We start from the raw sequence: 14,347 nt of genomic DNA, 5'->3' as shown, positions 1-14,347 counted from the left end.
TCATTTTGCTAGCGTAGTAATTTACCAAACTACCATTGGTTTAACTTTTTTGGACACACTGTAATGATATCATTTACCTGTAAATTAGAAACATAAATATCTTTTGAATGAATTCAGAAGCAAAGATTCTTCACTAACACTGAATTGTCCTGGCCTAGATGGGGGCTTTATTTTTTTTACCTTAGAAAGGGAAACTCCCACTGAACTGACTGAGTGTTTGGCTTGTGTAAAGCTGAAATGGACCCTTTATGGACCAAATTCTAATGCATGGCTTCTGCTGAAGTTAGTGAAACCTGTGCATTTTCAAACTGTGTGTCTGTGGAATTAGATGCTAAAATAGATTGGAGCCACAAAATTCAGATCCAGAATGTGTCAAAATTCCAAACACACCAGAGTTCAAGTGTGTTTGGTCAGTTATAAGGATAGGATCCAAGAGTAAAATTCAGATTGTGAATCAGGTTTAGATTCTACCCTCACAAGAGCTGAGGTTTGCTCAGAGCCAGAGTTTTGCACGTCTTTATTTGTTACTACAGAGTAACCTCACCAAAGTTAAAGGAATATAACTTGGGGAAAATAATGGAGGTTATTATTGGTTTTAATGCTTTTCATATCAAGAAAAGATAATTACAAAGTGATGTCATTTCTGAGGTATGAACTTTGGAGGAGAAATGGCTTGCAAAAACATATATTTTGGATTGTTAGTTCTGTCTGTCTTCCATTTGCAGGGATGGCTGAGAGGTGATGCGTAGGTTCTCTCTCCATAACCTCAAGCTGCGTTCACCATTCATTCATACTTTCAATCAATTTTAAAATCATGAAGAAGAGAGATTACTGTATATAAGTTAGGCTTCTCTACATAGACAGACAGTGTGCAGCAAGCCAGGGTATATATCTGCAGCACTTTAGCCTGCTGTGCCTAACTGTCCATATAGACCCTATACTAAAAATGGTTTCAGAGTAGCAGCCGTGTTAGTTTGTATTCGCAAAAAGAAAAGGAGTACTAGTGGCACCTTAGAGACTAACCAATTTATTTGAGCATAAGCTTTCGTGAGCTACAGCTAAGCTTATGCTCAAATAAATTGGTTAGTCTCCAAGGTGCCACTAGTACTCCCTTTCTTTATACTAAAAATGCTCTTTGAACTACTGTTTCAAACAGCAGAACATCAAAGAGCCCTATGGAACTTTTAATGCGCCATCACAGGGTCCACATGACAGTTTAGTGTGCAACAGGCTAGAGCACTGTACGTTCAGACCCTGGCTTGACACGCACGAAATCTCCATGTGGATAAGTCCCCAGTGTATCCTTTTTTTACTTTAATGTTACTGTTGTCTTTTTTCTGTGTGCAGACATTGAAAAGGACCTAGCACTCTGGGAAGAAGCAAGTACTAGTCCACATAGTAATTTACTTACATCACATCATCCAGGAAATCTTCAAGCCACACTAGGCCAAAATTCAAGGCCTCAAGTGCCAAGTCAAACGGGGAAAAATATTCATCTGCAGCTGGAAGGAAACAAATCACCACCGGTCCCTACTACCAGCAGAGTGCAGGTCTCCAGTATCTCAAACAGTAGGCCTCAGACTCCCAATATGCAGAACAACAGGCCTCCAACGCCGTTGACTCCAGGAAGCAGACCTGCAACCCCAAGTTTGTTGCCACGACCTCTTACCTCTAGCAACCAGGGAAATAAGGAAGGAATCCTTAGTATGCAAAGAAGCAGGTCTTTAACATCTAAGAGTCAAATTGGGAGGACCCTCGGCACTCCTTCAGGACTAGCTGTACAAATGAGCGGAGATGTTATAGGAACTGTTCCTCAAAGAATCAGTTTGTCAGAAGTAAGATTTTTAATATATTTATTTTTTACTAATTTTAAGACCATAAAAACTATAAAATTAGGATGTGAGGGTCTTTTATTTGTATTTTAGTTCCTCATAGTTAGGCTTGGAGAAATATATTTATTTACTTTGAAACTTGATTTGATTTTTATTGGTAAAAGTTGGTAAACTACAGCAGAATCGATGCCCACTGAGAGCAATACGATTTTTATGTGACTGCTTATGTACGGAATTTTAATCAAGATTTGTTTAGAAATGTAAGGGTTAATTATTTTTTCACAGAGCTGATTAATCTTACTTTTGTCCAACAGAAAAGCCACTCAAATATTTGACAGATAATAGTGATTACTTAAGTTTTGAATTGATAGATTTGCTTTATAATATCACAGAATTACTTTGAAATGAGAAAAAAAAAGCTAACATAATAGAGCCAGTAGCAAATAAGTTTAATACTGCCTTGCAACCTGGACTGATCCATAGCATTAAAAAAAAGCTCGTTTCTTACATAGTAGTGGATTTTACGTTATTAGTCTGCGGTGAAAAGAAAGACAAGTTACTTTGGAAATTTAATTACCGAATTTAGAACACTTTTTAAATAAGATGGTTAGTACAGAGTCTGTAATGCTATTTTTCCAGAGTTATATTAGCATTTCCTTTAGATGAGCTATTTCTGCGAGTATATTACTGGCCTTAAAATAGGTTTGGAAATGACGTAGAGCATAAAAGATGTCAAATCAGGTGAATTATTTTAGAGCAAAAATTGAATAAAAATTGCTGCTGTTTAGAGAGTTCTGGAAAGAAGAAAAAATAGAGGTTGGTGCCTGATACTTTTATGATCCAATAAGCCCTATCAGGCCTCAACTATGCTATGCAGATGGGTAAACTGAGGCAAAAGTGACTCCACAGCTGTAGAAAGTAGGGAGCCAGGCACTCCCATTAGATCTGGCTGGAAAACTGACATTCCTCCCAACTAAAAATTTTGCATTTTTTAAATAGACTGAAATGAAACGCCACAAACATGAGATTTTTTTTGCAGGAAGGGTTTTTGAGGGAAAAAAAATCACTTGTGAAATTGACAAGAGTCTTTCAGCCCAGCTGCCAGAGACAGGCTGCTCAGCCTCCTTCCAGGAGCCAGAATGCCTGGCCACTCAGCCTCCCCACTCCTGCAGCTGTGTGCATGCCCAGACATTGACATGTAGATGTCTTGGGGGGTCTTTAATGCCATAAACTTAAAGACCTAGGGAGTTTAGGCACTGACAGGATTAGACAGTAGCTGAGTAGGGCTTTTGTGAATACCAGTGGTGCCTAAATGTTGGACTTAGGCTCCTAAAGTGACAAGTGATTAAGTCCCTGTGAATCCCACCCGAAGTGCTTCCTCACTTGGTTATGGCATGTGCCTAGAAGGAACAAACATAACTTTTCCCTCTTATCCTCTTCTTTTACATAGCGCCTATACTGAAATGGGAGTGGAAACAACCACTATCGGTTATAAAGGCTGCAAAACAGTTTCCAATGTAAAATTCAATTTTCATATGTCAAAACTTAATCTGACCTCTCATGCAAATTTAAAAGGAAGAGCTCGGCCATGGTTTTCATGTTTTCCTGGGCCTTTCTACCGTGGCAGCCAGGGAGACTGCTGTCCATTGGCAGCATATTTGACCATGCTCCTCCTGCCTGGGAAACATACAACCTTAAACTGGTCCAGTCGTGCTTGATTTTAACCAGCAGCTTCTCCATACCTTGGAAACTCCATCCAAATGAGCAAGGCTCATGTCAGGAGCCACCTGACCATTAACCTTATCCACTTCAAAACCTTGCTGTGTTCCTGTCTGAGAGGTGGTCTAGTGAATAACGCTGCGTCCCACAATTCCTACCTGCTTAGAGTCAAAATTATAAGGTAAACTAGGAAGTGGAAGAAACTTAAATATTAGGAATCCCCATTCGTATTAAGTAATTCCTGATGTATGGCATAAAAAACCCCAATCTCCAACAGTCAATGACTGCCTTCTCCATCCTGGTGATCTGCACTGGCTATAGTACAGGCACTTCCTATGCAAAAAGAATTAGCAATGAAAAGATTTGGGATAACCCTAAATGTGCAAAGGAAGGAGAAAAAGGGGAAATTGGCAGACCAGGAAGAAAGGTACGAATCAAGGTTTATAGAATCTGGTTCATGCACCAGCCTCATAGCTGACATTGGCAGCTAGTAGGGGTTGACCCAGATGTCTAATTGGAGTCTATTTGAATTCTGTGTGAAAATGGGTAACAAGATATGTTCCTAACCACACTATTAAAAGAGAGTAGAGAATAACCTGAGCTAGATATCTGTGCCTAGGGGAGTAGACTTTGGGAACAGTTATAAAAGCTGTAAAAAAAAAAAAAAGTCAAAATTAAAATCCCGACTGATCCACAGAGAAACACAAGCCTAAGTCGGACACCCATTGAAAATAGGGTTCAGTTAAATGACTTTTGTGTCAAAAGACAAATAACTGTTAGTGATTATACTTGAGGGGTTCTGGCACCAGCACAATATGCTGACTACAACCTTGCATTTGCTGACATGTGAGCCATGCTATACTGTCAACAGTATGTGCCCCTAAATGTCACAAAATATTTCATCTCACTGGCTAAGTGCTTCCTTTTAACGTAATTAATTTTCAAAAGAAGCCAAAAAATCCTCTGCAGGATGAAATCAGAGATATGCAGAGATTAGGTCATTCCACCAAGAAAAGAGCCATTCTTTTAAATAATGCACCGAATATTTTAACAAGAGGCACAAATCAATTAATTCAAATTAATACAAGGCATGTAAATATAAGAACTATGTATATAGTATTTATTTATTTATTTATATTTCAAATGCCAGATAGAAAAAAAATAAATGACCTGTATAACTCTGAGTTTCCCAGATAGTAATATTTCAGAGAGTGTCATCAAACGTGATAATGAGACGGCATATCTTAGACACTGGAATACTTGCTCTTCTCATTAAAATCATCAGATCTCTAAAGAGAAGTGGGGCTAAATACAGTCCTGGAGTAAGTGAGCACAACTACTGAGTGAAAGCTGGCTGGCTTATTCTAAGGCATACTTTTAGCCCTAGTGGTCTTGATTGGAGTCCTAAGGCCAGCTCCACAGCCAGTGTAAATGGATGCAGCTCCAGGATCTGGTCCTAGAGGTTTCTTACAAGTTTTTTACCCTAATTATAGTCATAATTAATAAAATATATCAATATTGTAGGTTAACATTTGAAAAAGAAAGTAAAATGAATCTATAGAAATGCAGTGTTAGTAAATGTGATTTACTGGCGGGAGGGATAGCTCAGTGGTTTGAGCATTGGCCTGCTAAACCCAGGGTTGTGAGTTCAATCCTTGACGGGGCCTTTTAGGGATCTGGGGCAAAAATTGGGGATTGGTCCTGCTTCAAGCAGGGGGTTGGACTAGATGACCTCCTCAGGTCCCTTCCAGCCCTGATATTCTATGATTCTATGATTCTATGATCTCCAGGAGATAACCAAAGTCTGGACTTAAGCGGAGCTCTGCCCATGCAATATCCAACACCCCAACTTTTTAAGGGTGGCAGGGTAGGTGCAACACTCCACAAAATTACAACACTGAGCATATGAGCTCCACCAAGTGTCATCTTAGGGTGACCTTCTCACCTGCTTTCTTCTGATCTGTTCTGAAAAATGAAGGGAGAACTCAGACACCTGCAGGCCTCTGACACCTGCAGTCTTGTTATGGTTGTAGTTGTGATAGTCCTTGATTTTGATCTTCCCTTGCTGTGGCACCTGCCCAAATTTTGGTATCTGCCTCCTCATCCCCAAGCAGTACTGGAAGTCCCTCATAAACCTGCCTGCCTTCTCCTAATTGGCTTCTGTTCCCAGGTGGCCTTCCTTTGCTTATTGGGGGCAATGGAACATTGGCTGCCAGTGGCCTAGCCCCAAGCCCCACTTGTCACTCGCTAACCATGTCCCTGAATAACTTTCCAGTACTTGGTGGAGTCACCCTTTGGACATCCACTGGGGATGGCTGTGGTTAGAGGGAAAAGCTGTGATAGCAACTGCACAGTCATTGCCCCTTGCCCCCTAATTGAGAAAAATCAGCCCACGACTCTCTTACCTACCCAGACAATATGGGGACAGAGCCTGGCCACCAGAGCAATGCGACCTCCGCCATCTTTGTGATCAGGACACTGCCCTGTTAGCCATGGGTACTCCTTTTTAGCTGCTGGCATGCCGTGGCTCCTGGATGCTTAGAAAAGGAGAGGTGGGCTTTCTGAACATACCCAATAAGCATTTCTGCCCCATGACACTTGGTGCAGCTGGGAGAGAAATGCAACATAGCCCAGTGCTCTCCCAGGCAGCTGTCTACAATGAGAAGTTTGCTGAATCCTCTTGGCCAATTAAGAGGCCACTCTGTATCCTAGAGGCAACCACATTGTTGTGGATTTGCTGGGAAGGGTCAGGAACCCCTAACAAAAATTCCGTGCCAAATATGGCCTAGCTCTTCCTTTTAAATTTGCATGAGAGGTTAGGTTAAGTTATGACATATGAAAATGGAATTTCACATTGGAAACTGTTTTGCAGCCTTTATAACCGATAGTGGTTGTTTCCACTCCCATTTCAGTATAGGTGCTATGTAAAAGAAGAGGATAAAAGGGAAAAATTATGTTTGTTCCTTCTAGGCACATGCCATGAAAGAAGAACTTCCATTAGATGAGAGTGCACCGTGGCTATACTGCATTTACTGTACAGGATGCTAGCCTGAAAGCTTGAGAAAAAAGAAAATAGGCAATCTGTTCTTCTCACTTACCTGGGTGTAAATCAGGAGTAAATCTACATAAATAATTGTTGAAAGATGATGAACTAATTCAGTAAACGCTATTTTTAAAATATCTGTTAGTGCTCTAAGTACATTTCCTGTACAGCTTTTAATGTGCATCAAAGTTACATAAGGAAGGACTGAAATCTGAAAAGAAACTACTAGTAATAAATAAAATGCAGAGAAATTATTCTTTGGCTTGTGACAGAGCCCATATTCTAACCAGAACAATTCTTGAAAAATTTGGCAAAGATTTAATATGTCAGCTGTTAAGTTTTTTAAAAATGCCCAAGACTTTAGCACTTTGATCCCCCTCAAAAAGAATTATAAGTTGCCTTATGATCAGAGTACTTCAGCATATGAATGCCTGTCTCTTGGAATAGACAGCACTATACAGCACCAGCAGGTGTGTTATATTGCCAGCTCTGTTCAAGGGCAAATTGAATTACAACACAGAAATGTTACCTGGAGAAATAGCTTTTATTATCTCTCTAAAATTAATAAATCAAGGTTTTAAACCCTTTTGTACATACCTTTTTAGGCATTTAGTGTTTCCTTAAGTATTTTATGTAGTTTGACAAAGAAACGCTGAATTCTGTTTCTCTGTTCAGGACAGAATCCATTAGTGTCTGACACAGTTCATTTGTAGTTCTCACGAACTGGTGTTGAAGGAAAAGAGCCCTATTGACTTTCTTATTTTCAGTTTCATTTCTTGAACAAATGGAATTTTACAATCACTTTGCATGTCTGAATAACTCAAAGTTGTTTTCGGTATATGTACATTTTTTTTGTAACGTGTCTGTTAACAAGAGAAAAGTTTAACTCGTTTGAGTTTACCATCGAGTGAGGCATTAACCCTTAACAGACAAATTCTGCTCTCGGCTAGCCTAATGTAAATCCAGAGCAAGTCCCTTGACATCAGTGGACTTACTGTGGATTTACGCTGATGTAAACTGAGAGCCAGATCCTTATTCCTTCTCAGATCCCTTTACCTGGGTAAGAGGGCTGGAATGGCATAAAGGGGATCTAATATGCTGGTTCTGGACATGGGTGGATTCTCCCCAACACAGGCGCTGGTATGGTGGGGATGGAGGGTCTCCGAACCACAGTATACAGATTTGTGGAGATTCTGAGCTGCAGCCCATAGTACAGCCCTGAGAGGCTGCTGTATCTTAGACAGGCCTTGAGGATTGTCTAAGTTAACTTGGGGACCACTCCATTCCCTGAAGCAGACCAGGACTGAAAGGGCACAAAAGTAGCTAAAAGTCTCCCCATCCCATTTGGGCTGCTGATTCTCTGCTGAACCTCAGAGAGGCACAATGCAGAATTTGGCTCTATGGCAAAGAGTTGTATTTATAAACTCATAGATGTTAAAAATTGGAATAAAGCAGTGAGATCTCCTACTCATCTCCCTGATAATGAAGGATTGTTCCCTATGTCACATTTTTGGAGTGAGTTGAACAAACTAATTTCTTTATAATTTTTCTTGGTAGATTACTACAGCTGGTTCAAAAATCACATTTATTCACTTTTTTAGTTACCCGTGTTCTTTACTGTTTGCTGTTGTCTGATCACTTACGGACAGATTCTGGAGCACTGTGTGTGTGTGCAATCCCACTCCTCCACTAGTGATAGCACTGGGACTAGTAATGGAATTACTTAAGAGAATGTTGGCTAAAGCTGTATCTCTGTTTGGACAGCATATAGTCTTCCTTCTCCCCTTCCCATCAAAAGGGTCTCCCAGGCTTTTGCTGCTTTCCTTCAGTAGTTGGAGGCGGGGAAAAGAGGAAGAGGTTTCCAAAGCAGTGTGCTGGGGAAAGGGGAAGCAGGGCCCTCATGGCATCTCCTGCCCTTTCGCCCCCTTTCCCAAACACACACCATTGGTTTCCTTCTGGAGCTCCTGTTACTTTGTCCTGGCAGAAGAAGCAGGCACACAGAGTAGAATCCCTCTAAGCAGCTTTATTATACTTGAGTGGCTCTTCATACGTGGCAATAATACGTGGAAAAAATTTAAGAACCAAATTCATCCATGGAAGCTCTATGCATGCCTCAATGTTCAGTGCACTCTCTTCCACTTTTCTTCAGTACCGGCCATGTGCAGTGTCCTGTTTCTTTATTAAAGGAATCAGTTAATAATGGACAATGAATGGACAATTCTACTCCAAAATCATAGGAATTCCATATATACCTTACATCATATCTCAGGCTAGTGAAGAAGTGTAGGACAGCTTTCCATATTCATGTATTTTATGCCATGGGGATCTCTTTGTGAGGTACTCTGATTCTGTTCTGTAGCGTTGCTTTGAACAACTCTCCCTGTTCTGTCCTTATGCTTTAGGAAGATCGTGGAGTGACCAGATGATCAGGACTAAAAAAATGGACTAATCAGTGTGATAGCAGCATAAACAAAGCTCCTATGATGCAGGAATTCTGCTACATAAACCAGAAAACTTTGCCCAGCTCTGCACTACAGTCATTGCAACTATTCTGACACTAAGAAAACAAACACTCATAATGCTAAAGTTTTTGGACCTCAGCTCTGTGCATAGCAACTTTCACTGTTGAACTTTAATTTTTGTTAATAGATGACTGGTTGAGTAAATAATTTACTCCAGAAAGGTTAGATCTTGTCCAGTCAGTCTTGTCTTTAGTTTATTGTAGCTGTATAAAACAAGCTTTGATTATGGTTTAAGATGGATTATATGATTTTTTAAAGCATTCCCTATTCATATGTAATGTAACAAACTCTGAGTATTTAGAGCAAGATTCTGAGGGTCTGGTTCATGATCTTTATAACCTTTATTTTCAGTCAGACTGACCACTATGCCCTGAAATGTTAAGACCATCTATATACATTTGGTTGCTAAACTGTCCTTCCCCGCCTCTCTCTTTGAAACCCAAGAATATTGTAAAGAAAGTTGCCATTGTATTATTTTATATTAAGACCTGACTGTAAAAAGTTAAATAAACACATTCCCAGCCATCTCTTAATAGTATTTACATATTGATGCCAATCATTTGTTCAAAGCCCCACTTCCATTATCCTGATAGCTTTGTGATGTGTTGGAGGTAAAAATATGTTTAAAAATTCTTCATGGTCCTGCTCCTGCTCCCATTGAAGTAATTGGCTTCAGTAGGCTTTGGATAAGGCTTTTGAGTTTTGATCTTGCACTGTAGAAGTCAATGGGAGTTTTGCCTTTGATTTCCATGGGAGCAGGATCAAGCCCCATTGGAACAAAACCTGTTCGCCTCTTATTGCATGGTATCTCAGGACCTACTCCTGGTAGTACTGGAATATATGGAGTATTGGTGTTCAGAACATGTTTCCATTGGGTTTTGTATGACTATTTTCAATATACATGTACAGGAATCCATAACAATATTAATTCAAAAAATAATCCTTTCTCAGATTAACAGGAGAAATAAAATGAGCCCAAAATCTTCAGAAAGCCTTTCCTTGCCTTATCTGAAAGGCATTTAAATTGTGGGTTATTTTGATGAGGGAGTGCTGGATTTTATTGAGGCTTTCATCTGGCCAATTAACTGAGATTGAAGTACTTGCTTCTATCAGTATTCAAAGCCAATCCTTCTATGTAATTTATCTAAAATATATCCTGTTTATGACAGGATGAATTCTTACATCAATTTCAGCTTGCCCACCAACCATGGATATTGCCAAGCGACACAGAGAGTGAAGGTGTGGAAGCAGATCAAGATAAATGTGAGTATGTTTGTTGGGAGCTGATGGTGCCTGAGAGAATATATGTAAAAATACTGTCTCGTCCCCCTCTCACTTTCATAGGGCCAAATCCTGCACCCGTTATTCACAGAAGTAATCTTTACTCCAGTGGGGCCATTCACAAAATGATTACTCACCTGAGTGAGGGTTGAAGGATTGCACATGTAGGAATGTTTGTGTAAAGAAGTCCTACAGTCAAGATCCTGCAAGTTCATGAGTAGCCCTTATATTTTGCCAGAAGATGGGAATGGGCAACAGGGGATGGATCACTTGATGATTCCCTGTTCTGTTCATTCCCTCTGAAGCACCTGGCATTGGCCACTGTTGGAAGACAGGATACTGGGCTAGATGGACCTTTCGTCTGACCCAGAATGGCCATTTTTATGTTCTTATAGGAGCATAGTCTCTTTGAAGGCTGTTGATCCAATCATGTGAGTAACGGTCAACAGGATTATGACCTAAATGAGAGAACAAGTAAAGACAAATATACACACTATGAATCTCCATCCATTGAAACTTTAACCAGATCATATCTGGTTATACAATACCTATAAATAATCTTGTTAGAAATGTTAAATGTTCTGCAAATTGAATTTATTTTAAGCACAGCAGCTTGCGATCTGTCAGGCTGAAAATGTATGCTATTTCCTAATCTGTTTTTGGCTTTATGGTTATAAAAAAAACCAGGCTGTTTAATCAGGTGCTTAGAGCACTTTGTACATGGAACTAGAACTGTTTGAACAAACAGCATTACAGTAAGAAATGCCAGGTTCCTACAGGAATAGTCACTGGAGAGTGATGTATAATTAATGAAGATAGTGTCTGATAAACAGAATACATTTTTCAAAATGATGTCACTTGAAAAATTGAAGAATTACATCTGTTCACACTGACTCTGCAAGTTCACAGTTAGCCTGTGGTTTGACTTTCATGTTACAATTTACACATTGAGATTCCCAAAGTAAAAAAATATGTACCTGTGACGTAGTTGGAACTCACCCAGTGGCGCCTTCTGCTGGTTGTCCTTGGGAATTAGCTCATCAACATCTGGAGCACCCTCTGCCATCTGGTGATCCACCTTACCACCAGCCCCAGTCCCTCCCAGAACCTGGTGCCTCCTCCCAATGGGGTGCTGCCCCCTGGCAGTAAACCCCAACAATCCCTGAGGGTCTCCCCTCCCCAGGGAACCCCCACTCACTACCCCCACCTCATCTCAGTCTTGGCTACTGCCAGTCATCACTTAGCCCCGCTCCCCGGGGCAGACTGCAATGTATCAGCCACTCATCACAGGCGAGGGGGTTTGGACCTGCTGCCTCTGTCTACCTGTGGGCTGCCCCCTTGCAATCCCAGAATCTAATGGCCCTAATCTAGGCCTCACAGCCTGGGGGTTTGCAGGCCAGAGCTCCCCTGCTCCCAAGGCCTTTCCCCCTCAGCCCTGCTCCAATCTAGGTATTTCCTCAGCTCCCTGCAGCCAGGCCCTTCCCTCTCTGAACATAGAGAGAGACTCTCTGGCTAAGCTTCAGCCTAGCAGCCCCTTTATAGGCCCAGCTTCAGCCTGACTGGGGCATGGCCCCCTGTGGCCATTTCCCCAATCACCCTAGCCTTTCTTGCCCTCAGCCCTGGCTCTCTCCCAGGGCTGGCTTTTAAGCCCCACAGGACAGGAGCGGGTAACCACCCCGCTACAGTACCCCTTCCCTCTCATTGTTACACTTCTGGCTATGTTAGTGCATAACCTATAGGCCCAATTGGTCAACCTTTTGTGAATGTGAAATTCTCACTTATTTAGTAGATGTTCTGTGTCTGAAAAGCACGCCAGCGTAAAGGCCCAGATACTCACAACTAAGGGTATGTCTACACATCAGCTAGGAGGATGCTTCCCAGAGCAAGTAGATAGAAATGCATGAACTGTGCTCAAATTAGCATTCTAAAAGTAGCAGTGTGGCCACAGCAGCATGTGTGGAGGCTTTACAATCCTACCCAATTCCCTGAACATGTACTCAGGCAGCTAGCCTGAGCCCCCTCCTGTGCCACTGAAACCTGCTACTTTTAGCACGCTAGCCTGAGCAGACCTAGCACGTCTGTTTACCTGTTCTGGGAAGCACCTTATCAGTACTGTGTAGGTACACCCGGCGGGTTCTGAGGGGACCCTGTGCTTGCCCTCTGTGCAAGAGTTAATTTCACTTTGGGTTCACAAGTAATGCCGGATCAGTTGGTAATTAAATTCAGCCCACTGTATATCAATTGCAAAATCTTTGACACCTCTTTGGCACTTATCAACACAATTAGTTTTAGCTAGAACTTGTGACACAGAGAGCGGAGAACAAAAAATATATAATTGTAAATAATAGTTTCCTTTATGAAAGGGATTTAGGCTGTAACATGCTCTCATCTTGATTTTATGCCTACATATTATCTTGCATAATTACCTATTGCACTGTTTAAGTTAGGTCATTCTTTGTACTAACTAGGTAGAGAAGGGAGAACAAAAAATGTTTGATCTAAGCAATGTTGCACTGTATGTGACATCTGAGAATGGCAGGTTGGTTAAAAATCAGTTTTTTAAAAAATAATTATGTGGTAATAGCAGCCATCTGGAGGTGGAATGTTAGTGTTGTAGCCAAGCTCACGGTTCAGAACTTTAACTGCTAGAAAATAGGACCTGCTGCTGAAATGGCTGTAAAGTGAAGAGCCAATGAGAGGCCTGGCATACCTACTGATACCAGTTTTCAATGCTCACTGCAGGTAATGCAGCTGGCAAAGTATGGACAGATTCAATTTCATTTTTCATCCTAGAGTTAAGTTAATAAATAACACTTACGTCTGTGTGGACACTGTATATGTGATTTAGTGTTGAGGGGCCTGAAAGCTCATAATTTATGGGTCTGAACAGAAAAGCTGCTGAATTAATCTTTACAATAGTAACACCTGTTCTTTGACTCAGCTTTTAATAAATTATATAAGGATAATATTTTCCACATTCTTTGGCTTCTTTGAGATAAAAGCTGTAAAGCCAGGTGTAAAACTAGTCTTGGGTAGTGGGAAAATCCCTCTAACAATGCGAAAAGTTAGGAGACAAATGATCTCAGTCACCTTGTGTTCTTTTATTTTATATTCTAATGAGCATTACACTGGGTAACATTTACAGAGTCGCCTACATTGCTTATAAGTCTAAAAGAAGACTTTCACAGGCACAATTAGCAATTTAGTGCCTAATTTCCATCAATTTTTAGTGGGAAATAGGTGCCTAACTGACATTCGTGCCTTTGAAAATCTCCCCTTGAGTCCCATTTTCAAAAATTACTTAGGTGGTTACAAGCTGAAGTATTATTGAAAATCAATGGGTCTTAGGTTCCAATGGGACTTTTGGAAGTTTGAGTTAAGTGCCTAAGTCCCTTAGGTGCTTTTGAAAATGTTACCCTTAGTTTGTAAAATAGTACAGGAAGAACCCAAAACAATTGGAAATAAATCCTTTTATTAACAGTTCAAATAAGTTAGGGCAAAGTGCAAATGAGTTTTCTTTGACATTAAATGCCAGGATAGAGACTTGTGGAACTCTTTATTTATTAAAAGAAAAGATAATGGAGAAAAAGAGAAATGTTATAGCAGTGGAGGAAAGAAAAATAGTGACCAACATATTGCTTGGTATCTAAAACAATGGTTTTTTTTTCCTTTCAGGGTAAATATAATCTATTCATGGGTTGTGGCCACAGTTAATAGATATATCATGTGAGTGTAGTAGTTGCCATTATAGTGTCAGACTTTGAGTCTAACTCAACTCTCCATATTAAAAATATAACTAAACAACAAAATTAACCTGCCCTCCTCCCCCAAAAGAAGAAGCCTAATCTTTACCCTAATCTTTACCTAACCTTTACCCTAGTGTGGGTTAAGAAGAAAGTGTCATGACCTCTATAGCAATTAAAGCTCTTACAGCTACTGGGTTTATTCTC

General features: G+C 40.5%; 1 protein-coding gene across 9 annotated transcripts in view; it reads left to right on the top strand.

The window, feature by feature from the left end:
* The window catches only part of C2H8orf34 (chromosome 2 C8orf34 homolog), a 360,017-nt gene that overhangs the window by 215,500 nt on the left and 130,170 nt on the right, over nucleotides 1-14,347 (top strand). For 6 of the 9 annotated variants that reach the window (XM_048840887.2, XM_048840893.2, XM_048840888.2 and 3 more), the window contains exons 12-13: nucleotides 1,348-1,835; nucleotides 10,286-10,379. In XM_048840887.2, coding sequence (XP_048696844.2) covers nucleotides 1,348-1,835; nucleotides 10,286-10,379 — 582 coding nt within the window. Of the gene's footprint in view, nucleotides 1-1,347; nucleotides 1,836-8,996; nucleotides 9,731-10,285; nucleotides 10,380-14,347 lie in introns of those variants that run through there. The other 3 variants (XM_048840890.2, XM_048840894.2, XM_048840896.2) reach the window with 2 other exon arrangements.

This window comes from Caretta caretta, chromosome 2 (genome assembly GCF_965140235.1).
Source record: "Caretta caretta isolate rCarCar2 chromosome 2, rCarCar1.hap1, whole genome shotgun sequence".
Taxonomy (NCBI): domain Eukaryota; kingdom Metazoa; phylum Chordata; order Testudines; family Cheloniidae; genus Caretta; species Caretta caretta.
The sequence above is the reverse complement of the archived record's forward strand: the minus strand, read 5'-3'. Positions and strand labels throughout refer to the sequence as shown.